This window comes from Trachurus japonicus, chromosome 10 (genome assembly GCF_045865225.1).
Source record: "Trachurus japonicus isolate A0001 chromosome 10, Traja_1.0".
Classification (NCBI taxonomy): Eukaryota; Metazoa; Chordata; class Actinopteri; order Carangiformes; family Carangidae; genus Trachurus; species Trachurus japonicus.
In genome coordinates this window covers 8,442,008-8,468,119 of record NC_140916.1, presented here as the reverse complement: position 1 = coordinate 8,468,119, position 26,112 = coordinate 8,442,008, and the positions used below count along the sequence as shown (strand labels likewise).

The window sequence follows — 26,112 nt, the reverse complement described above, 5'->3', positions numbered from 1 at the left end:
ACATGCTTTCTTTCCCCATCAGTCACTATTGGTTTCATTTAATGATGACAACAATCCTTTCTAACCTTAACCATGACTACACGCTTCCAAGCTCTGCTGTGGATCTTTTCTCCTACAAAGTGAGTCTCCAGATGAGTAAAACAGACACATGGATAATTCTGGGTGCACACACACACACACACACAAAAAACAACAACCAGTGTTGTTGTATAGGTAAGGGGACTTGTTGATCCCTTGGCGGTCATAAATGCATATCAGGTTTGCTGTGGAACGGGGTTTATTGTTGTTGCTTCTGCAGAGCGCGTCGCTTGTAAGAAGTAGTGTCATGCAAAGAGAAACAGATGTTCCTCCGACACATTGTATGGAGCTGAACACAGATCAGATTTCTTTAATGGTCCTTTTGAACTTAAACAAAAATTTCTGAACTTAAATATCTACCCAGTTTAAAACTAACTCAGTCCTGCTGTTCCAAGACAAAACATTTTTTTCTTTTTTTCTCTATTATATACTGTATATATATGAAATCTCATCATATTAACATGTTTTCTTATCTGGCACCACTATGGTTAAGATTTGGACACAAAATTGATTTGATTAAGAGAAGCACCATGGTCAAACAAGAATGACTATGGTAAGAAAACAGGAGATGAGCAGTAAGAACTAATCACTAGAGCTAAACTGATCATTAACTGATTAGTCAATGATTTCTCTGCAAAACAATTGTTTTAGTGATCTTTTTAAGTAAATATGTCAAATATCCACTCCCTTATGAGAAAACTGTTGCCTTTCTTTATCATGCGAGTGAATTAAACGTCTCTGAACTGTCACTCAACAGACTCATTAGACATTTATCCTGGTCTGTGAAAAACTGTAAAAGCATTTCTCACTATATACAGTACTGGCATTTTTTTAGAGTAAATTATTAATCAAATAATTGAATTATGAATCTGCAGATTAATTAATAATGAAAATAGTCACTAAGTTGCAGCCCTACAACATGTCACAATATTTCCTCCTTTGCCTCCATCAAACAGGAGCCATCGTTGCTACAGCGCAGCCTCCCCAGGGCTTTGTTGCCTGAATGTAAACACGGGGCCTGATGCTGTTTCTGCAGAGGACAGTCTTGTTCCATGACACAGGTTGTACACACCAAGAATTCCTGCAGTGATTTGCCAACACAAAAGAACATATTGGTTGCACATTCAGTAAATGTCATCTGATGCAAGATTGAGGTCTTGGCCACTGTGTGGAAACATACAACATAACTGTAGCTATGTTTTGCAACTAACCAGGTGAGCAAGTCATTGTAGTTACAGAGCGTGCTGTAAGGTCAAAACTGTTAACTTGCTCAAGGGCACTCTGACAGTCGTTACTGCGAGAAAGGAGACTGTTAATCATTCACTGCATGCTCAAATGATCTCATGTGACCTTCAGCAAACTCACAACCTCTACGTTTTCTGATGTCAGGTTTAATCAGCATGCTCATCACCTCCTAACACCTAGATAGAAGAATCGCTGCAAAAAATGTTTTAGCGTGATGGGGATTCAAACCAGGGATGTTCACCAGTCAGTCAGGGTTTTTTAATTTTTTTTTTTTTAAACTAGTTACTCTAACAACCATAGGCTCAGCCGCTTACACCAAATCATCCTACATAAACATAAGTAATGTCAGCCTGTATTCCCTCTGTTAGGACGGCAGTGTTTTGATGCCATGCAGCTCGAGGTAAAGTGAACATCCCTGTAACAGACTAATCCTGTGTTCTCCTCTGATAGTTCCCTCCTGACACAGTAATATCCCTCCCCAGCTCAGCCAACAAGCCCTGGCTCTCAGCCTGAAAACAAGGGCTATTTTCAGGCTGAATAGTAGGAAGCCGGCAGCTCCAATACATGGAAAGGCTTAAATACTCCAACTGAAAAAAAAAAAGAGAAAGAGTGTGTGTGTGTGCGTGTGTTGGTGTGAGTGAGAGAAAGGCCGGTTGTAACCCCTTAGCCAGGAAACTGTCACTCTCTTTTGGAAGGACTGATAAACGCCGGGAAAGGCCTTTCCAGAGACACATTACTGCCAATTTAATGTGAGGAAAGGGTGTATTTTACCTTGACACCCTATGATAACAGCAGGGGAAAATATCATTTGCAAATTGTGGGACATGTTGAATAACAGTGACTACACAGCAGCCGTTCCCAAAACTAGGGGGATTGGGATCTCCAGATGGGGCAGCAAAGATGATTACTGGGGTTGGGAAATAAGAAAATCTGAATTCTCCCACACAAAGTATGATTTGCAGACTTTCTTGTGATCTTTGCTTTGCCCTCTGTGGAATAAAAATAGTTTTATGTTGAAGCCTTTATGCTTAAGCCTTAAAATAGTTTCTAAATCACACTGCTGCACACAGGTTAACTAAACTGTGAACAATACAATCAAAGATGCCGCTTCATATTAATGATCAAAAGCGTGTTATTATATAAAAATGGCTGGAAACCAATGCTGTACAGGTCACAGTGACAATCTATACTAAACACTGAAGATTTAAACAAGCTCCCAATTCTTCCCATGAAACAGCAAATTTGGCAAAACTCACAATTAAAACATTGATTCCAAAAACTAACCAGCACAACCACTAGTTTATGATGTTTTCATTATTACTGAAATGCAAAGAAACCTCAGAACAAGGTTAAATCCCTCATTAGAAGGAATATTTTCTGCAGCATTTAAAATAAAAAACCACATTCTTCTGGGAGAGTCGACCAGTGCTAATTTAGCAGAGACATGAGGATTTATGTGAAATATTTCAGGTTTAGACCAGTGAGGCAACGCAAATAATTTTCAACAAACTCTTCAAAGGCGACACAACTCGACCTCTTCCATAAAATTTGCGCTGTCAGCAAATGGAAAACAAGGCATGATCTCCGTTTCATAGTTTTATTTGCAGAGCACTGACCATCTGAATCACTAAAATAAAGAATGAACATAGGCTAAATCTTTAGTGTGTAATTACAGATACTTGAATTATGTGTTTTTCTCTTTCAGTGGCTTTACAGTTGCTTTTCTGCATTGAAAATCATTGTTATAGGAAAACAAAAACAGCCTCCCTGCTCCCTCTCTCTCCCTCTCCCTCTCTCCCACTCTGTGTGCCTTTCTTCACTCAGTTATTATAAGCAGCGGCGGTGCCGTTCCCCGATTCGCGCGCCATTTCACAATTATGAGTCTCAACAGGGAGCGTTCATTAATGTTATGCTAATTTTCTGTATCCAATTAATTCTTCTCTCTCCCCATCTCTCTCCCGCTCACTCTTGTTCTCCCATTTGGAAAGCGTAGCTGTCAGTCAACTGTGGCGTCGAAAAACACAAATAAAACCCTGTGAAATAATCACTAATGTATTCAGCCAGCTTATAGTTCCTATTTCCGTAAATTATATTGCTTCGGTCAGGTAGAAAAACATGTATATGCAGAGAGTAAAGAAGAAATAAAGTGCTTATTTTTTGTTTTGATGCCACGCACTTTTGAAATTATACACTCAGGTTTCAAACGCCCAAGAGTCATAAAAACGTGTTCTGCACATAAATAACAGAACTGGCTTTCAATTCCTGTAAGACAGAGAAAAAAAAAGTTGCGATATGACCTTAAATAAACAAAAGAGTGGGTATGAGAAAGTATAAAAACACATCTTACGTAAAAAATGAAACTCAAGGAAAACTTGAATATTCAAACACTGATCATACCTGTAAATTTAAAATGCTGAATAAAACATCAGTTTCATTGCAAGAAGCATGTTAACTATGACAGAAAAAATAAAATATATTCTTCATAATAAAAACAACTTTATGTGGTCTAGACACACAAGCGTAAGAGATTTTGGTTAGAAAACATGAGTAACATGAATTACTATGTTTAAAAATGGACAAGAATCGGTCCTCCGTGTGCATTAAGTGTGAGGAGATGAGAGCAAAAACAAAGGCAGAATGACAGTCATAGACATTGAAGACACACATCGACACACACACACACACACACAGACAACACACACACACACACACACACTGAGTGTTTACCCTGAGGTAGTTGAGGGTGAAGTTGGTCAAACCCATGCGAGTGATGTTTTTGGACAGTTGTTCCAGCACCTGAGGGTCTTGTGCCTGGAGTCAGCAGCAGAGAAATAAAATAGAAGAAAAAGTTTAGCACACACAGATACTATATAATATATACGTGTATATAGGTATATGTATATATGTTTGCATTCAACTGACTACGACTAAACAAATTATCTATGGACAATTAGGCTAATTGGCGTTCATCGGATATGCACAATTGACACATTCACACCCTCAAGTCATAAATGCAACTACTTAACATAGTTATTGAATTTGCTATCAGTCTGAATGGGAGCATTTCTGCCCTTCATTTCACGCAATTGTCAAACTGTAGGCTAATTAATCAATATTACTTTGTCATCACATTTAAAATTCCACACATTTTCAATTTATTATCTTGACTGAACTTGATGATGTTGGTGAGTGCATATACACGGTCTGGGCTGCAGGGAAAAAAAACAATTTAATAATGTTAAATTAGTGGGGAAAAACCTGCAGATTGCAGCCCACCCTTCCTTTGTATGTGTTGTGCTTTATGTTTGTGTGAAGCATAAATAGCTTGAGAGCGATGAGATCCAGCTGACAGTTGCATTAGTCAGACGCACACACAAAAAAATATGGACTGACCAGCATTTTCAGATGCATTCAAAAAAATTAGCACTGCACCAACTGACTGTAATATAAAGATGCATAGAAACCGTGTGATTATACCGCGTGTGTAGGAGTAAAGAATACATCTTAAATAAGAAGAAAGCCAAAAAGAAAAGCCAAGATAGCAATTATAGGAAGGCATCTGATTGAAAAAAAAAAAAAAAAAAAAAAATCTCATGAGGACACGTGATTATTCACTAAGCCTGTTTGCTGCTCCAAGAATAAGCAGTCAAATTATAAAAAGCTGTAGGTATTGACAGAGCAAAACATAGCCCAGACTGAGCAGAAGCAGTGAGCACACTTGCATTCACTGCCTCATGAAATATGCATAATTCTATCTCCAGTCGCATCTCTGTGTGGAGAAAGTCAAGAGGGAGGCAAGAGAGTCCTTCTGTACCGTCAGCAGACCAACATGAGTGACAGGAGAATTGAACCAAGTGTGCATTATTGGCGACGGGCAAGATCAGAATCTGAATTACTTTACTCATCAAGTAGAATTAGGCTAAACATACTGTACAGAAATGTGTCCTGACAGCACTGGTGCAGAGTTGTATCAACAATTTGTGGAAATGCGAGTAAACACTGGCACATATGGCGCAGGGACAACAAAGACACTCGATTTCGAGAGGCCAAAGACAGACAGACAAACAACGGAGTACAAACTGCAGGAAAACGCACACTGAATTCAAGATGCACGGCAGTGGTCCGAACGAGAAGTTTAAACAGCAGTGAAGACGATGTCAGCCAACATTGACAGTGTTGGTATCAGACCTAATGTAAGAGGAGTGATGCTCAGCAGTGCTGCAGAGTCTCCTGCAGAGATACTGGACCCTAGTACAACTCAGAGATACTTTTATACTATTTGAAGCCTCATTTAATGAGAATTTGTAATATTAGACATATTTCACATTATAAAACATCACTTTTTTATATGGATTTAAGTTACAATGTCTTAGAGTTACCATGCAAACAGTACTGTAAAAATAGTACTTCTACCTTAATGCATCAGTCATATTATACATTAGTTTCTCATAATAAATACTCTTATTTTTGATACTGTATATGTAATAGAGTATTTTTTACACTGTTGTATTACTACATTTACAAGTGAAATATGTATTATTTCAACTATTACACTGCATTATACTGTCTGTATGTCTCTTTGTAGATGGTATTCCTGCTAGTATTAATGTGTTTACTATAACAGCTGTTGCATCTGTACCACTCTGCATTATTTGTAACTGTTTGTCTTGTGATTCACTGTCATAAATTTTAATGTATATTTGCATAACTGTTTGAGTTGAACACAACTGCTCTACCTTATGTGAGAGTGTACAAGGGATGTGTATGTATCTGTGTGTGTGGGTGGCTGTTGGGAGGGAGGGGGGAGGAGGGGGGGGCAGCAGATGTTGGGGAGGGGGAGACACATAGGATACATCACTACAGATGATGTGCATCCTCAGGATGGTGTTTATTCTTTGCACAGCTTTGTGTACTTTTCATTGTCTTTGTGTATTTGTGGCACCCTCGACCAAGTAAACTCATCTTTTTGCAGTATACAAGTTGAATTTTGAGGTACAGTACAGGAACCACATGATAAGTACTTTCATTTTTAATCATTTCGTTATTCTGTCACCTACTGTTTTGTGGGACTTGCTATTTTTACTTGTATAAAACCTGTGATACTACTAATAGGATTCTGAGGCGATGCATTGAAGATTAAGTTTTACTGCTGGCTGTCATCATGAAGCTTTAAAAACCTGAATGAGATGATAAGCTGAAATACCTGGCAATCAACTCTAAGACATACTTCTGTTTAGGCTTTTAATTTCTCTGCAATGAAGCAATAACTATCAAATATCACCATTAAAATGACTGAAAATGATATTCTGTGGGGGAAAAAAATGGGATGGTTTGTCTTCAATACAGGGGAATTTTTGAAGTCAGCATCTAGTGGGCATTGCAGGAACTGCAGGACTCTGGCTTCAACACTGAACTGGTGATGACTTTGTATATACTGTATTTATGTGAGAACTGAACTGACATGTGAAATTACTTCTGTTATGGGGCTTGAAATTTGTGGCGCTTAAGTAGCATAGCATCAATGAGCTGTAAATGCACAACATGGGACACAGCTGTTGTCTGGGTTCTGGAGACTCTATCTACTGTATGAGGTTATGGTAAACTACTTTTCATTTCACCAGTGCTGTTGTAAACTCAGAACAGAGACTAATGTGAAACAGCCAATGGAGGAGAAATCTAAGCTTTTCAATAATGTATAATGATGCTATACCACCTTCACATAGGTATCCATATTTAGCATTTATAGGCAGTATATAAACATACTGTACGTATATTGTATGGATTATAATAACACACTATAGTGTTAAGTGTTTAGTAATATATTTGGTTATAACTATAACGTCTTCTCTGAGTACCCACAGGTTCAAGCTGATGAATTAACAGATAATAAAAACATTACATTTAGTAAACACTTAAACTTTGCTTACTTACAATGTCATTACAGTGCACAATACATAATTTAATAACCGTATAAAGACTAATTAGGGTGATTTAAAGTAAAGTGTTGCCATAATCATTTCTAACATCTAGTTACACATTGAAACCTATTGTTTCCACACTTGTTTTATGTAGTATGGCTCCTAGATTCTTATGTAGGTTTGTCAGTGAGTTTCAACTTTTTTGCACTGTACTTTGAGTTAAAACCCACTTGATTTTTTTTTTTTACACCATGTTGTGGTTTCTTTCCTTTACACTTTTATACTTTTTGCCACCCAGGACCAAAATGATGTAATGCGTCACTCAGTAATGACTAATACCACTTACAGACTTCTTCTTTTTATAAACTTCTATAAACTCAAATAAGACCAAACTTACTTTCTTTTCCACACAGCTCCTCCTGAGTGACAGTGGAAAAAAAGCACAGCAGTAGTTCAGCTCACTTCAGAAAGTGGGCCCACCGCCGTGTACTGCTACATCTGCACTGGCATCTGCAGTTTTCAACTCTCCTATTCTGACTCCCGTGTGTCTGTATCTGCTTTCATTAGTCCAGGCAGCGATCAAAAGAGTGAACTCACACTCGCACACAAATCACTGAAGATCTTGGTCAGGAGGACCCACAATACCCCACAATATCCCACTCTCTAGGAATTAGTGTGAATACCCAAAGGGGCCAATTTATTGGTGAGTGAAATTCATATGAAGATTTTTTTGGTTAAAAAAGAAGCGGGGCTATAGAGGCAAAGCTGCTTCTAACACACCTTTAGCTCCATGGGGGTAAAGAGAAGATGTGGAGAGAGGAAAAAAAAGTCATTTTATTTATAAAGCAAATGGGTGGAATATGACTGCTGAGGAGAAAAACCCCTGTGAGAGCACTTTCATTATTGTTGTTTTGCTGTCTTACCAAAACCCCTTTCAGACATTGTAATACATAACACTGCTGACTTCATTTATCTGTTTAAGTAATGGCTTTCATCATTTTTTTTTTTAAACATAAGGTTTCATCACAGCTTTCTTTTTTTTTTTTTCAAACGTGACAGCACATTTGGGGAAAGAGCGGCGCGTGTGCCTGCACCTGGTGCGCAAGTGCGGTGAGTTGACAAATTTAAATGATGATAAGGAGGAAAAATGTTTTCTGGTCTCTCACCGGCTGCATCACTGATGGATTTTGTCACTAAAGCTTTAATTAATGATCATCGCGAGTGCAATGGACGCTTGCTCCCACTTCTCTTCTCGTTAATCTCCTAATAAATTTTCTCATGAATCTCATCATTTATTAGTCCATCATAGTCCAGTGCACAAGTCCAGCAGTGCACAACTACAGAGTGACAGACTGTTACAAATTTCGCGAGCTGTATGCTATTAGTTTACGTTTTTTTTTTTTATGTACACTACTATTCACAGTGAAAGAGAAACATATATAGATGAAGACTTTTCTGACATGAGGGGAATCTCCTTCCAACATTAAGTGCATTCAAAGTGGTTTATAGTTCATTAAAGTTTAGCAAACTATTTATTTAATTGAGCATAGGATCTTAATCAAGTGAACAAGACGCTCATTTAATTCCCCATCAGAATCAAATCAGACCTGTGCTGTGTGAAGTGTTAGAGAAATGTTAATGGGTCCAAAAACTAAGAAGATTGCCATTGTGACTTTTATGCAGAAGTGATTTGGGCTCTTACTCCGTTATGAGAGCGACTTGTAAAAGCTGCCATCACATTTACGTAAAGAAGTGTCTGCGAAGGGGGTGAGCAGAGTTTTATAACCCATGGGCCCTTGATACATATAAAAAGCACAATTGTATAGACCCAAGGCCAGTGTGAGCGTATGCATAATCTGGCTTCCTTTATTTATGAGAAAATGTTTTTCTTTCCCCAACAGCAGTGTTATATCACAGTTTCGGTTAAAAATCATTAGAAAACAGGAAACCTTCTGCTAGCTCTAGCTACACTGCACAGCTCCAGTGACTAAATGTGTGTTACACTTAGTGGAATTAAGCAGATTATTCATTCGACCTTGTTTTTTTTTCCTCTCTCTCTCTCTCTCTCTTTCTCTCCCTCTCTCCTTTTTTCAGACAAGGGCCCTTTTTTTATCCTCAGTGGCCTTTGATGTCTGCAAATAAATTGGTTTGCAAAAATCCCTCCAAACTGCTTTGTTGGCGTTTAAATTTCATATGCTCATGAATAGCTTCAAAAAAAGTGTCTTGGCAGAGAGCGGAGACCCTGGTTAGGATTCAAAAAGTGACACCAGAAGAACCAGGCAGATCTAGGTAGCATGCTTTTGTTGTCGCGTGTTAATGATGTCACACTCACGTGCATGGCCAGGATGCTGCGGGGGATGAGCTCTCTGTATTGCCGGATGGTAAAGTGCCACGTCTTGATCCTCATCAGATCATCAAAGGCAAACTCCAGTATCAAGCGACCCTCTGTGCAAACCTGGACAAAGATCACAAAGTTAGTGTTATTTTTACGTTTCTCCTCGGCCTGATATCTCTTTCACTAATCTTTAAGCGGCTGGCAGCCATCCGTCAGCTGATTTGGACACAGACAAAAAAAGAAATCAGTGTTTATTGGCCAGGCGTGATTTTTGATATAAAAAAAAAAAAACGCTGGAAGGGTTTCGTCTCCGTTTTGGAATTTGTTCAAGGACTTTGTAGCATGGAGCGAGCTATTATGCTCCCAATATTTACTCTGCTCACTTTCCTCATTCAGAGCATCTGTCCTTGGGCCTCTCGAACATCCAGCTATTTCTAAAATGTGAAAATAAATGTAATCTAGAGAGGGGTGTGTTTACGCCAGAGACAAAAGAACTTCAGGTCAGAGAGAGTTGCCAATTAGGAGGAAAGAGAGAGAGGGAGAGAGCAGGAGGGAGAGAGAGAGGGAGAGAGGGAGGGAGGGAGGAAGACCGAGACAGAAACAGTAAGGAAGGAAAAAAAAAAACATTTTTTCGCCCCTTTAGCTGAATTCAGCGCTTGCCGGGGACCTTGCGCTTCTCCCGTATTTCGTTGCTGTGACAACCGGGGAGAGAGAGGAGAGAGAGGAGAGAGAGAGAGAAATGGAGAGACAGACAGAGAGGGGAAAAAAAATCAGCTGATTAGTTGGCATGGCAACGGCAAAGATGTAATCCCACCAGACACACTCTAATCAATGCCCCCAGCGCAGATGGTCTCCTGAGGATCAACAAGAAAGAGGCTAGCAGCCATACTGCCCCCCCTCCAACCCCCACCTCATCCCCCGCCCCCCATCCCTTCCCCCTACAATGCTTTTCAATTTCTTTATATATATTTATATATAGTTTTGTATTACTACTATATACGTATATATATATATATACTACTATTTTGTATTACTACTATAATATGTTTATAGTATGCATACTGCACATACGAATAGCAATACGTTATAGCATGCACTCAGTGGTCAGTTTATTAGGAACACTTTGCTAAAACTAATGCAGTTCAACAGTTCTTCTAAATGTCTTCCCTTCATGAAGGTTCAAATGTTCAGCTTTTGTTGAATCAGTTTAGGTGTTTAAGTGTTGACTCAACTGTATGATCATTGTGGAGGATGTTGAATTTTATTGTGTATATATTTTTTTATTTTATATTTATTATATACTATATATATCAGTACTGCACAAACAGATCCTTCCCATAAATATTATTTATTTTTTATCCAACATTAAGTATTGTTAAGGTTAAAAAGTGCATAATATTTATAGTTTTTTTCATTTAATTTCTCTCAGCTATTCATGTTATCCAATTAAGTCTGTCTATGCTTTCTTACCTCGTGGCCTATTCTTGTGCTGCTGTGAATTTCCACTCAAGATCAATAAGGCTTTAGCTTTTAAATACTGAATGAGCGACGTCTGGTTCTAATTTGACTTCTTCTGAAAATAGATACATATTGTTCTGGAAATTAACACTTCCATCCAATGACTGACATAACTCAGCGATGATGATACTACAGTGGTTTTACATGCAAACACATGTGGGATCTGCTGCATGGTCTGATACTGGGCTTGTCTGAGCTTGATAAGTGTGGATTAGACTAAAGCAATATTTGGAAATAATCCTTGGTGTTTAATGGACAATTAATGGTCTTCATTTCATTTTTTATTTTATTCTAATTCCAGCAGTTGTCAAACAGCTGACCTCAGAGTTAAGACCGAGAGTGACGACTTGCAAAGCACCAAAATCAAAACCACGTCCGCCCAAGAACTACAACTGTGAATGCGAAAACTACTGTAAGTAGAAAACACAAATCTCCAAGTTTGGTTGTTAATTTTTCAGATAAATACTGTAGAAGAAGGATGCAATGTTGCTTAATGTGTCTTAAAATAAATAAACCAGTCAAAACCCGCTGGTTTGTCTATTAAAATGAAAAGAAGAACAATTTTCTTAGCTCATGAAAATTTGACACTTTGAAGATAAATGGTTTTCACAGTGGCATGATGTTTATGAGTTGCAGAGTTCATTGAAGAAAGCTCTAAAACCACAAATATTCATTCATAAGACTAAAAACACAAAACCACATTTTCATTTGGGGATGTTTCATACACTTTATATTGTAACTCTAAAATAAACATCACCAACCCCCCCCCAGGGTTTTTCAGACCATGTTATAAATAGGAATGTTGTGACGGATCGACTAGGACTCAAACTGTTGTTGAATTGTGGAAAAAAAAAAGAGAGAAAAAAACGAACAACTGCAACTTTTGTTTTTTCCTCCATGAAATTAAATGTATCATGGTCATTATGCAGTGGATGACTATTGTGTCCCCTGGGCCACCAAAACCTATTAAAAGACAAAATACTTAAGCATGTATATGGAAATAAGTTATTCTTTACATCATTTGTGAGCGGGTGCTTTTTGCAGATTTATGGTATTTACCCGGCGGCAGTGAAATAACTTGAATTGTGTTTACTAGTGAGCCAGTGTCTTCTGATGCTTTCCAGGTGCTGTAGCCTACAGTGAAACAACGCTGAACTATTGATTTCTTTTTCCATAGTGCCAACTGTGTCTTTAGCATTGCCTCCACTGTTGCTCTTCTACTTCTCTCTGCAAGCTTTCTGCTTTTCTGTAACCAATAAATAAATTGGCAAACAGCCTAAATCAGAACCAGAGTAAGAATCACTTTAATTGCCAAGTGCAATAAATGTGCAGGAATTTGTCTTAGCTGCACTGGTGCAGAGATATATTACCCACATATGCAACCAAGGCAGCCTTTTCCACAGATCCCAGTGTAGATTCAATCATACAAAGCAATTTATTTCTCCACAGTGGAAGCCAGTTGGTTAGAATATAATATTTTTTAACAATGGCTGGTACAATTTTTTAAAACCTAAATGGTGCTCCCTTATGAAAACTAAAAGGAGGAAAATCCCCTTGAATTAAAAAGTGGTCCATTAAATGGTACAGCCCCTCACAGAGAGTCCTCATTGATTTAAGAGCAGGGTCATAAATCTTCCACACAACAGGGCTGAGATCAGGGGATCTCCGGCTCAAAAGAGCAAGAAAGAATAACAGCGTCCTGCTGCTGAGACACTATTCAATACTATACCCTAACATGACAATCAATTAACAGCAGAGGAGCTGAAGGTCATTAAATCGATTATTATGAGCATTCATGACTGCCTCTGGTGAATATAAATAGGTTCAAAGTTGACTAAATATTCTCAATTATGGCAACAAGGTGCCAACATGCCTTATAATACTGATGCTCAAGAAGATCCTCTGTGTCGGGCACAGACAGAGAAGCCTGACAGTAAAGCATTAACATCACAGCATTTATTGTTATTTATGGTTACTGTACGTATAAATAAGTGAGGCGTGCTACGGAAAATATGTTTATTTACAGCAAATGTGTTGAGTTGACAACTTAGAGCTGAGCCGATAAACCAGCCAGGCTGATATATGGGCCAATATTAGCTTACTGCAGATACACAGTAGCAGTGTTGTGTATGTGTCGCACAAAAAGTAACAAGAAATGTCAGCATCTCATAGTTAACCAGTGCTAATCAATACTTTTATTTGTGTAAATGTGTAAAAAAAAACCCCAAAAAAACCAGAAGCAGCTACTGTACTACAGTATCATCCGGTACCAATTAACTCCCAGCCAAAGAGCTCATTTAATAATTTACCAAGAACACAGCAAAAATATTTTCAAATTCAGAACTGATGCACACCTGTGAAACAGACGCCTGTGGAGCAAGGGGTGAACACACAACAACAACAACAACAACAACAACAACAACTGTGTCAAAGGAGCAGCTACATTTCAGTCCTTGGAAAGGCCTTGGTTATTGGAGTGTTTGTTTATTGTTTGGGCAATTAACAAACAGTACAATACCAACCACAGGCTGCCACAGCCAATCAAACTGTCAGACGAATGGGGTAAATACCTGAGAAGAATAGAGATGCAGGAAGTAATCAAATCCATATTCTAAACAGCCTACATGAATCGTTAAGTGCAATTAAAACCCTCATAAAGTGGAGCAGGCAATACAAAATAAACACAAAAAGAGTAAGAATTCACACTGATATTCGACTGCTATGAGAGAATACCAAGAATTATAGGAAAGTATGGTGGAGTGAGGATTCAAACATGCCAGGAATTTGAAGAAAACTACTGACTACAAGCAAAAACCAGAGAAACACACAGTGTTGGTTGGTAACACAACCACTTGTCAATTTCTCAAAAAACCAAAAAAAAACCACAACAACAATCCACTCAGGGAATTAAATTCACTTCAGCTGCGATCACTGTGTCACGAACTCGTCTTTTGCTCTCTGTTCACCTCCCAGCATGCACAAACCCCCCCAGCTGGGCACCGGTAACAAGGGCCGTGCCCTCGGAGCTAATACACATGAGTCGGGGGAGGAAAGCAAGGCCTGCTGGGTAGCGAGCAGAAGTGCTGGGATGCCAGGGGCGGCTGTGAGGTTGGGGGGCTTTTTGGTCAAATTGGCACCCTGTGACACCTTGTCAACACCTCGCCGCCCCGCCAACCTGCACACACGTTGTCTACCGGCACCTGGAGAACTCCGCCCACTCTCAGCGCCCGCTGCTGCCCCCTCCACCCGTTCATTAGCGTGCAGCACCCCGGCGCAGCGCGGTGACATGGAGATGGAGAAAGTGCATGAACACTCCACATGAAACTGTGTGGGGCTCCTTTACAATCTGACACCTCTTTGTACTTCTGTAATGGTTTTTCATCCCCATTACCTCAATTTTTCAAACCACATCTCTTCGTCCTTGTATATACTACCTCACATCACTCATTTGTTTTTCTTTCCCTGTCGTCGTGTGTTGCAATCGTCATTTGACTTGCCTTTGTTTTGGAGACTTTGTACAACCTGGTTTGACAGTCCTATACTGTACCTACAACAAGTTAAGTTTTATATTTTTTGTAGTTTTAGCCATTGTTTCCATCAGTTAGTTAGTAAAACTGTAATCACCACGTCTGTTGCTGGGATCTGGGAACATGGCAACATCATTATAATTAAGTTCAACAGGACAAGAGACACAGACAGTGATGATCACAAACACTAAGCTAAGAACAAAGCAACACTTTGGGCAGATTAACTACCTGTGGTTCCCAAAAGTGGCTCTGCAGTGCACCGGGGTGCCTTGAGGACAGGCTTCACTTGTGTCCTTTTGTTTTGTTTCACATTTCAATTAACCGCAAGTTTATGTTTTCCCTTTCTACCTAATCAAATTGGATGAGACAATAACAAAAGAACATATTGACACTAAAAACCATATTAAAAAGTATGAGATTGGTTACATGAAAGCTTATGGTTGCTGGTTAATATTTCCTACCTCCTGAGTGTCTATGTGTTGTTACAGTTGTATTTAATGGATGTCCATAGTAATGCATGGTAACATAGTAACGAGTTATACCAATAGTCCAACTCAAATCACCTACATGTATTGAAATATCAATATCAGATATGACGATGTGATTAACACATTGTGTTTGCTAACAAAGCCTCTAGTGTTTGACAAGCTGTGTGTAATCCAGCGACATAAAGGAAATGAAACTTCAGGAGATAGAGGAGGTAAACTTTAGGGCTCATGCGTGTGTTACTGCCACCAAGTGGACTGGAGTCATTCCTGGACTTCCTCAGTCTCATTATGCAACAATACTAACACTTCACACTCCCTGAAAACCTGGGTTTTTCCAGATGCAAGGCAGTGAGAGATGTGTCTCATCAAGTGTCTTTGTCACTATAAATATCTGTGGTTCCCAAACAGTGGAAGAAGCAAACGAAAAACCTTAAAGGGATAGTTCAACATTTTGGCAAATTGGCCCATTGTCATAATCCCTATAGTTTTAGGAGTAGGTTCGTTACCTTTAATTGTTGGTGCAAGCTATTTTTAGAATGGCGGAGCAGAGCCGTGAGCTGCTCAGAGCTACGCTACAGAGGCTAATGGGATTTCGATTTCGAAGCAAATTCATGCAAAACAGCTGATGCGCGTTTCTGTCAGGGGCAGTTTTCCGGCAAGCAGTCTCTGCATTTGCCTCGAAAACAACTCTGTCTCGTAACGTTACGTTATTATCTCATAGCATGGTGAATGTGCAGGTCACAACTTGTCCACGAGAGCGTTTTAGAGTTGTTGGATTGTGTATTTGATGAGTTTGATGAGGGAAACCAAGAAATCCCATTAGCCTCCATAGCGTAGCTCTGAGCAGCTCGCGGCTCTGCTCCACCGTTCTAAAAATACAGTAGCTCGCACCGACAAATAAAGGTAACGAACCTACTCCTAAAGCTATAGGGATTATGGCAATGGGCCAATTTGCCAAAATGTTGAACTATCCCTTTTACACGTCTAACTCACACTTACTATACACTTCCTTATAAGATCTCCTTGCACTTATTAAATAGATGAAATAGTTAATACCCAAACCAAGGTTTCTGACTGAACTGAAGCCAACTGGTGTCCTTCATTTGCAAGTCAGTTTGGATAAAAGCGCCTGGTAAATGAGTAAATGCAATGAAATGTAACGTAAATACAGTTCAAGAGAAGAAATGTCGATACGCGTTGAAGGATCTCTACAGTATGAGCAGGTGCCAGGATTTTTTTTTTTTTTAGACACCTTATTTGGAAGTAAGACTGAAACTGAGCGCACCTGAAATGACACTGATAATCCTTCATTGCATAGGAAAATTGTGCGGGTGCACAAGTGTGGCACGAACAGCAGGTTATTGTTAAACCAAGCTGTGAACTGAAATGATCACAGTTTGAGTAATAGTTTTACCGTTCCCCTTCAATCTCTCCTCCAAATTAGTTTGGGTGCCTCGAAAAAGAAGGTCAAATTACTGTAAGGCTTACAGTACGGGGAACGGGGAAGTGCAGCTTTACCATCCCAGTTGAAATTACTGTGCATAGTTTTTTGGGTTTTTTTTCATGTGAGATTTTTTTTTCTTTGACTGCTTGTGGGATCATACCAGACTGTCACCCAGACTCCTGCAGTGCTGCTGTGTTTACATCAAGGATCACATAGATATTAACTCTGGATTTTTACTGTTTTATCCTTGACCTTAATGTTGCTGCTTGTGATTTTTTTTTTTTTATCTTTCATCTCATGAAGTCAAACAAACAAAACAAAGATCATCTGACTACCTGTGTGTGTGTGTGTGTGTGTAATGACATCTTCTTAGTGTCCCCGCATCTCAGCAAATAACTACAGTTGTTTTTATCGTTATTACTAAGAGCTAAAACTACCGTATGAAAAAAATATGTTATAAATAAGTTTTAAAAAACAAGATTTATTCTTTAAATGTGCTAGCGCCAATAAGACAAATTGGAATTAGGAATTTTGGAAAAGAAAGAGAGAGAGAGAAAGAGAGAGAGAGAGAAAGAGAGAGAGTGAGACGAGCAAAGAAAGAGACAGATACAGGCAGAGAGAGAGAGAGAGAGAGGGAGTGGGAGAGCAAGAGAGCGAGTTGGGAGCTGGGGATGATTTCTCTAGGGATGAAGGATGCGAGCGTGTGTGTGCGTGTGTGTGTGTGTGCGTGTGTGCAGGGGGTGGGTGGAGGGGGGGGGGGGAGTAGAGAAGAAGAAGAGGGGAGGATGAGAGAGCGGTGGAGTAGAGAGCGAGGGGAGAATGAGCGAGTCAGGCAGGGGAATGAGAGAGAGAGGAGGAGGAGGAGGAGGAGGAGGAGGAAGGGGGAGCGGCGGGGGGATGGAGGGGGGTAGTGGGGGGGGGGTGAGGAGGGTGGTGGTGGTTGAGGAAAGCGAGGCGAGGCAGAGCTGATTGAGATTCGGGCCTCCAGAGCTGCAGGCTCGCTGCTGCTGGGAGCTCAGGGAGAACACGCTCAGTTATTGGAATTCTTTTTTTTTTTTTCCCTTTTTTTTTTTTTTTCTAATGAATTAATTCTTCTCATCCAATTTAGGTGAAGATGAAAAGAGAGCAGCGCTGCGAGCATCAAATTTAGCTTTTTGTTGACCGGGGCCTGGGCCATTCTGTTTCTGTTTCTGTTCAGTTAATATCAGACACTCGTAATATATTATGTTTTTTTTTTTTTCTTTCTTCTCCTTCTTCTTCTTCTTTTTTTAGGGAGCCTTGTTTACACAAACCAAACAACAGCGAGATCACGAGACGTTTCCTGCGCGCGTTATTGTGGTTGTTTCATACTCACTAATATTATAACACAAAGAGCCCCCCCCCCCCAACACCCCTCTCCCACCACCACCTTCTCCTCCTCCACCCCCCCATCCCCTTTTCCGCCTACACCCATTTACACACACATACACATACACATACACATACACATGCCCAACCCCCACCTCAACCAACCGAACCACAACATGAATATAAAATGTACAGGAACGGTGACATGACCTCAGGATCCCCCCCCTCGATCCAAACTCACATGTCGGCAGTCATGCATGTAAATATACACTAACACGTAAACACCCACAGACACCTGCCATAACTGCAACCATGGCAAGATTTGACTTTTATGAATGCTAGATTAAAAAAAAAGGTCCTGCGCTGCTCGGCTGCTAAATAAAGTTTTTCATATGTTAATGATCGCAGGAATTCATTTAAAAATTGAAAAGCTTTTATAAACTCGGACCCCACACATGCAGGCAAATAAGAAACAGGATTCAACATTAAAGACATACTAACATTAAAGAAATGTGTAAAATTTAAAATTCTGCACTGTTATCTCAACATAAAGCTATTTATTAACGGCTGTTAGCTTGGGTGGTGTTGATTGGACGAAAAGTTTCCAAAGGTTTTGCTTTAGGTATAATGATTCAGTTTTAATTTCTATGATTGAATGTAGAGAACAAAAATCTGACAGATTGGCACAATATTTTGTTGGTGCTGTTTTCTTTCTATGAAGAATTTTCTCATATTGAGATTCAATATCCAAAAGCAAGAAGGGAGGAAACGTATCACAGCCTTGTTATTGGGAAAAATTACACTTGATATCTAGAAATTCCTGAATTAAGTTCATTTGTATTCGAAACTAGTAACGACACAACCCCACGGCAGATTTTGTTCATTTCTTTACAGAAAATAAGATTTTGAATCTCAATAAAAAACAAACTTAGTTGGTAAAATGCAGATTTTTTTTGTCTACAATTATGTATTTTTTTTTCCCATTCTCTCTTTAGTCCGATAGCCTTTGGCAGGTCAGCCAAAAAAGTTAATTTCAGACTCTGCACACTACACACACTTACACACACACCCAAGAGTGAGTGCATACTGTCAAGTCCTGAAAACAAGAGGGTGTATAGCTGTTTAATGTCAGAACAATCTGGTCCGGTGCTGCAGCTCGGGGTTCATGGTACAGGGAACATGGAATCCCTTTAGCTTGGCTGCTCGGCGCTGACAAGGTATCTGGCCTCAGATTCATTTAGAGAGTCAGCAGAAGAAGAACACTAAGAGTCAGCTAGCCATCTGGATCAGACTGTGGTGAAGCAGATATTCACTCTAGCTCACAGGGGGATTCTCTCCCCAAAGACAAAAGCAGATGAGCTCAGCTTTAGTGCTTTCAGAAGACCCCGGTGTCAGGTTTGGATTATCTCACCTGCGCAATTTGTGTTTCCTCTGCTTTCCCCCCCGCTTCTGTCTGTGCTTCACTTATACTGCAAACTAAACCATACTCTTCAAAGATCTTATTCATGTCCTCCTGCGCTGCCTTTGAGGGCTTAAGAATCAGTCGACATCTTTAACAGAGAAATGCCTGTGGATTTCGGGGTCTAGGGAGCAGGGCCAAAATGCTGAGAAGTGAAGAGGGTAAATATGAGTTATGAGTGACATTTCCCTGCATGAATCCTACAGTCTAAACAGTGGTTACTCAGTCTTGGCAACCGCATTTTTAAGCCAAGATATTTCCTGGTTGGAATTCAATGTGACAGTCAAAATGATTCCTCTGAGTTTTTTCTCTGCGATGTTATCATTGAACATTAAATTCTACATGAAAACACAATTTAGGGTTCGTATCTCTATGTTTTAACCACCTTATAGAACAACTAAACCCTATTTCAGCTTGAACACAACCCGCTAATGAATATACAAAGCTAGCCTCACACACAAAAAAATCTTTTGGAGTCTAGAGGGCAGAAATACTCAGTTTTTTCCTGGGAAATGTGCATTTAGTGTTGTGTTATTTTGCAATCTTGCGCAGAATGTGCCACAGAAAGATCCTCTCCCTCAGAAATCAGGGACAGATAGTTAATATGCATGCAAGCTGAGGAGATAATACATCATTTTACAATTCATTTGGCGAATAAAGACCTTCCCACAGCTGACAAGCCGCACCACCAGGTATGGTAAAAAAAGAAAAGAATCAAAGGTTGTAAATGGATTTGATCTTTAACCAGTTAAACACCTCGGCTAGTCCATTATCATAGCTTGTGATCAATTATTCATGGTGGGAGATGCTCTGGGGTCAGGTGTTACCTTTGTAAACATTGGCTTCCCGTGCTGGGTGACCATGGTGCACTGATCACAGTCCAGGGTGATACAGGAGTTGTGGAACGACTCCTTGGAGTGTTTGAGGATGTAGTGGAGCTCGGTGACCCCCCCCTCGAACACCGTGCTGAAATAACGAGGAATCAACGTCCGGCCGATCGCTGCAGGGAGACAAAAGAAAAGGACAGAGCTGCTAAATACAGCAGGGGACCAAGTGTGACTTTATATGGAGAGAAGATACTGAGCTTAATGGCCAACAGATGGGAGAGAAAAGGGTGACAGCATAAAATACTGCCACTGCTATGGTGCCAATAAGAGACTAGAGGAGTGCTACTGTATATAACTGCAGGCATATACTGCTGCTGCTGTGATTTACTACTGTTTGAACTCCGGCACCGAGACCAAAAAGATTTTTCCAACCTTTGAAGGAATAGTTTGACATTTTGGGAAATATGTTGTTTGCTGTTTGTTTTCTCGCCAAGAGTTGGATGAGCAGATTAATGCCACTCTCATGTCTGAGCAGTGAACATACAGTAGCTTACTATGGAAACTGTTAGCCTGGCTCTGTTAAACTTACATCTAAACTCTTTTCCTACCAATTAATGAGTGTTTACAGTCAGGCTTTATGCTTTTATATAGATTGGAAACAGAATACATTAAATTAGTTAATAATGGGGCTTCACAGATGCTGCTAGGTGTTTAGTCTTTTTGTTAACCTACAGTAAGATAGTCACATTAGAGTTGTACTGGACCTTTTTTTCATCCAGTAAATAGAGTCAAATGTCTCAGATGATAAATGCGATCAAAACACACACAAGCTTAAATTAAACAAACAATACTATGATTTAAATACAAAATCAGCTGACAGGTTTGCATTTTAATACTTAGACCAACTATAATTACACACTCTACCACCATTATATCATAATAGTAATTGTATTTCCTGTGCATTAAAATTAGTTTTACAAAGCAATGTTGTTGTATTGTTACATAAAGAGTCTAATTTATTGATTAAACACAATTATGAAAGAAAAAAGCAGAAATATGTTTCACTCAAGCCAATAAAAGTTAAAAATGTAAAGCAACCATGATCCTGAATAAAAAGAAGTGATAGTATATGTGCTAAGAAAAGCTCAACACCAAAATAAAGTGCTTGACAAGGACAACTGCTTCAGATTCATTAGTCAAGATAAACATTTTATTAGCTGTTAAAAGCTCTGAGTCGAGATGTTTGAGAGTTAGAAATGGATCACATGTGGAAATAGTTGACGGGAAAAGTTGTTGTTGTTTCTCCTGTTTGACACAGGGACGATTAAATCAGCTGTTTATTGGTTTGACTCTACAACCTATTTTCTGGATGAAAATGTCTAAATATTCTTAAAACATACATGTAAAATTGTCCAAATTCAGAATATGGGGCAGGCATTCATTTATATTCTTCTCTGCTCCAGTCACTTCAAAAGCAATAATCCCACACAAATCATACACAGTGTTTTTAGCCGTGCTGTAGTAATCATAAGAAATCTGAATGAACTGCTAAATATATGCTATCGAGCAGCAGCCATCCCGCTGATTGTTCCCAATTTATGAATGAAAATTCTCAATGCAACAGGCACATTACAGATTTAGAGAAAGTAGTATTGGACCGTCCTAAAACCTATTGATTCACTGAGTGCTGAACACTGGGCTGCCTTCAGGAAAGCTGCTCACAGTCCAAGAAAATACCCAAATCCTTTATTCTCCGACTGAGTCTGATTTTTCCTTGAAACAAGTGTCAAATAAATCTTCCAGTGCAGAGGGGTAGATTCAGCTCTTTCCAACATGTCTGAAGATTAAAGATTTGTTTGAAACAACTGACAGTATCATGAGTTTCAGCCTCTCAATCCACTTCCTCCACGATGTGACACCTCGCATAACACTCACTTCTGAATATTCCTCAAATGAGTGAGACAGTGCAGGGAGAAGGAGAGTATTTTCACATATTTTTCAGAATAATATGACCGAGTTTAGTATTAAACTGAATTATTAAGATGGACAACTTCTGCAGTGCAAACTTTCTGGAGAAGCCTAAAGAGACAATGAACAGCCTGCATGATGAAAACCGGAGGAGGAGTCAGGGAGGGAGAAATCGTCTTCAGTGTTTTATAGCCCTCAGGCTTTTGTCTGGTTTCCATCTCCTCTGTGTTAGCTGGCTTCAAGGAGACGAATGGATGATACACAAGGAGAGGCTAACATTTCCCATTACATTATAGATGCACTGTGATGGCACGCAAGATACGGATTCCTGAAAATGTGCATGCGTTTTACGGTATGAAACGTTCAAGACTGCCGCCGCCGTTCCTCCTCAGCCTTCGATTGTGAAAATATTGACAGTATGTTTTGTTGAGAGTCAACTGTTGGTGTTTGGGTGAAATAAAAGTAAAATTCCCCACAGGAGCTTCTTCATCAGGGGTTTTGAAACTCTTCATGTGACACAACCATCGTCCCTAAACTTCACCTGTACTGTAGGCTACAGCATCCATGCTATTTTGTCTTAAAGCTTCTTTATCTCTGCAGCATCGGTGAAAACTCCCCCTCTACCCCTCACCCCCAACTGAGAACCTGAAATCCTGCAACAGGAGTGGAGGAAGTTCACTTCTTTACATACTGGAGCTGCTTCTCTCATTGGAGATGTATGATGCAGCCAGTTCTATCGACTACACTAGGATACCGTCACCATGTTCAACAAAATGATTGTGTCTTTTGTTTTGAATAAACCACGACTGCTGTTGAGTATTATTCTCTATGTGAGCCGATAGATTTTTCTTAATTAATTGATCAATTGTCTGGCCTGTGAAAAATGCTCATTATAATCCCCATAGTCCAATGTGACACTTTCAAACCACAAGGGAATGTAATTTACTTTCATAGAAATTGATTCATAAAACCATAAAAAATGTGAAAGCATTTACATTTGAGATGACGAAACACTGAACATATGAACTAATAGTATTGAACAACTATCAAAACCGATCAAATAATCAACTAATTATTATTATCTGCTGTGAAGAGAAGTGTGACATTTTGCAGTGTGTGTGTGCATGGCTTCATATCAGAGCTTGGAAAAAACACTGCGAGTTCAAAGTGAAAAACTGAGTTGTTAATGCAAAGGATTTACTCAGAATAAAAAGAAGCAATTTCTTCAATGCACAACTTAATATGTAGATCAGGGATGGTGCGCATGCAGCACCAACAGAGAACAGCTGCATCAAACTGCTCTCATTTACCTCTTCTGGTAACTGCAGAGCTGAATATTGCAGTTTGTGTTACTTGTTGAGCAGCTGTGCAGACCCAATCTGCTGAACCATCTCCAAAACCGCATCTTAGTGGGACATCCTTCCTTAAAGAGCCTGTTGTTTTTTCCAGCCTTTATTTTTCCAGCTATTGGATTTCTGCGGAAAATACACTCATTTCCAGCACCACCCTACATCACACTTCCACGCACACACACATACACACACACACCTGTGATCTGCAGTGTAACCACAGGCATCATCCAAACACCACTGAGCAGTTCCACCTGAGCGATTTGACTTGCTCAAGGGCAGGGCCAGAGGTTACTGGAGGGGAAAGTGCTACTCATTCACTCAAATGCACAGGGGATCTGAACCAGCAACTGTCTGGTCTTTAACTGACATTTTCACTGCTGGCTACAAACTTCTAATGTCCCCTTTTTTCCCCTCACTATTGGTATCCCGTCTGAGTTTTCTTCTTGTATATCATTGATTTCTTATCACGACATCTTAAGGCTACAATGAAATTACAAACACAGTACAGTAAAAGTCCCTTTTACAGTATTTTAAGTGAGCGTTCAAAAACACAGCCCTGCCCTAAATGAATAGGTAGGTGGGGACTTCCTGCTTCACGTATACCAGTGAGACAAATGCAGGAGGTCCAGAGTTTGCAGGAATATAAGCTGCCAAAAAACTGCACAATCACTTGTAATACAAAGAGACAGGACTTAATAACACTGCAAAGTTATCATGGGCACAACTATCTTAATATTTGTCATAACGATCGCATGGTAACCCCCTAAAAAATACAACATCCACTGTTATAAACTACTGTACCAGGCATGTGCTGCCAACACAGCATCCTGCTGGATATTGTCATGTTTTATTCTGGCAAATTTAAGCCAGATTCAACTTATTTGTTGTATGAACCTGTGATTTTTTTTCTTCTTTCTTTTCTTTTCCTGCATTTGCATCCCGCTGCATCATCAGAATAGCCCCATTCAAATAAATGATGGGGCTGCGTTGTTTTATGCAAGGCTGGATGTCAGTCTGAGTGCTGCCTAAATCAGTGATTCCCAGCCAGAGGTACTTGTACACATGGGAGCACTTTTGCAGTTACCAGGGGGTACACAGAAAGACTGTGGAGGAGCTTGGCTAATTTGACAAAAAGGATTATGATTTGAGTTTTAAAAAAAAAGGGGGCATCCACACATTTGTGTTCAGGTTGATAAAGGAGGACTCAGTCAGGTTAATTTTTTGTAAATGTATTATAAGAACAACCAATAAACTACCACTTGGAAGCTGCTTCAGTCCCACCAGCCTGTCTCTGTTGTACTATGTGCTGCTGGCAGAGACCACAGTAGCATTTGTAGTGTGGTAATTATTTAACAGTGAGTAAATACTGTTTTTCCTTTGTTTTCTTTCTTTTTAGCATCATTGGTTCAACTGGGAATCAAACCTCTAATCCCGCCAAGTGTTAGTGACCTGGTCTACCCACTGAGCTACGCCGGACTGTTAAATAAGAGCAAAAACAAAACAACCACAAATCCTGACGTTGGGATTATGAAGGCGAGCATGTTGGGATTTCCTTTAGCCTCTCGTTCCTCGCCTAGTGGAACAAGTCTCTCTGTTCCTCTGCATTTTCCTGCCCGTCAAATCTCCATCATTAGAACAGTGGTGGAAAAAAAAAAAAAAATCAGGAAAAAAAAAAAAAATCGGGACAGCCACATTATCCAGCAGCACATGGCCTCTGATTTCTAGCAGAAATAATCCATCTTAGAGTCAACACTCTGTTGGCTAGAATTTATGCTCTTTCTCCCCTTCCCCCAGGGTGGGTGGGTGGTCAGGAGGTGTGTGCGTATGTGTGCATATATGTGTGTGTGTGTTTCGTGAGTGTGGGTGTGGGTGGGGGTGCGGGTGGATGAGGCCTGGGAATAAAACTTCATTTAGAAGTGAAATGTCCCCAAAGACAGCGGCTCGAGAGGCTCTTGAGGTCAGACCTAGATGGTTAGAGTCTGAATCAAGAGAGAGAAAGAAAGAAGAAGAGAGGGAGATGAGGATGATGTTGGTGGTCGGGTGTGGAGGGGGGGAGAAGAGGGGGTGGGGGGTGGTTGGGGGGGGGCGTACCCGTGACTGGCATGTTTTTCAAATTCGATAAAGTCAGGCATGACTAAATAACACATAAAATGTTTGGCATCGTGAGCAGTGGCTGAGGGAAGAGAGGGAGGAGGGAGGGTGAGCTGCAGGGTCCGCTTGCTGTGGATGACTGTGTAAATGATGCTCTCTCTCTCTCTCTCTCTCTCTCTCTCTATTACTTGCACTGCACACTCTCTCTCTCTCTCCCTCTCCCTCTCCTCCTCTCTGTATCTCGCTCCCTCCCTCGCTCGGTCTCCACCACGGTTGAAAAACAAAGTACGTCTAGGAGTGGAGCTGACTGCTAATGCGGAGAAGCTCTGAGGAGACGAGGGGGAGGGTAGGGGGAGGTGGGGGGTGGTGGTGGTGGTGGTGGTGAGGGGTAGAGGGACTGGGACAGAAAAAAAATGAGGGATGAAAGAGAAAGAGAGAGAGAGAGAAAGAAGAAACTAGGAGGGAAGATGAAAAAATAAGCTTGTCAATGAGGGAACGAGGACTCACTGAGGGGT

At 40.1% G+C, this 26,112-nt stretch overlaps 1 protein-coding gene across 7 annotated transcripts in view; it reads right to left on the bottom strand.

The window, feature by feature from the left end:
• The window catches only part of ldb2a (LIM domain binding 2a), a 96,810-nt gene that overhangs the window by 14,493 nt on the left and 56,205 nt on the right, over positions 1-26,112 (bottom strand). For all 7 annotated transcript variants that reach the window (XM_085789150.1, XM_085789151.1, XM_085789146.1 and 4 more), the window contains exons 3-5: positions 20,187-20,359; positions 9,574-9,696; positions 4,051-4,134 (exon numbers count right to left, since the gene is read on the bottom strand). In XM_085789150.1, coding sequence (XP_085645276.1) covers positions 4,051-4,134; positions 9,574-9,696; positions 20,187-20,359 — 380 coding nt within the window. The remainder of the gene's footprint in view (positions 1-4,050; positions 4,135-9,573; positions 9,697-20,186; positions 20,360-26,112) is intronic.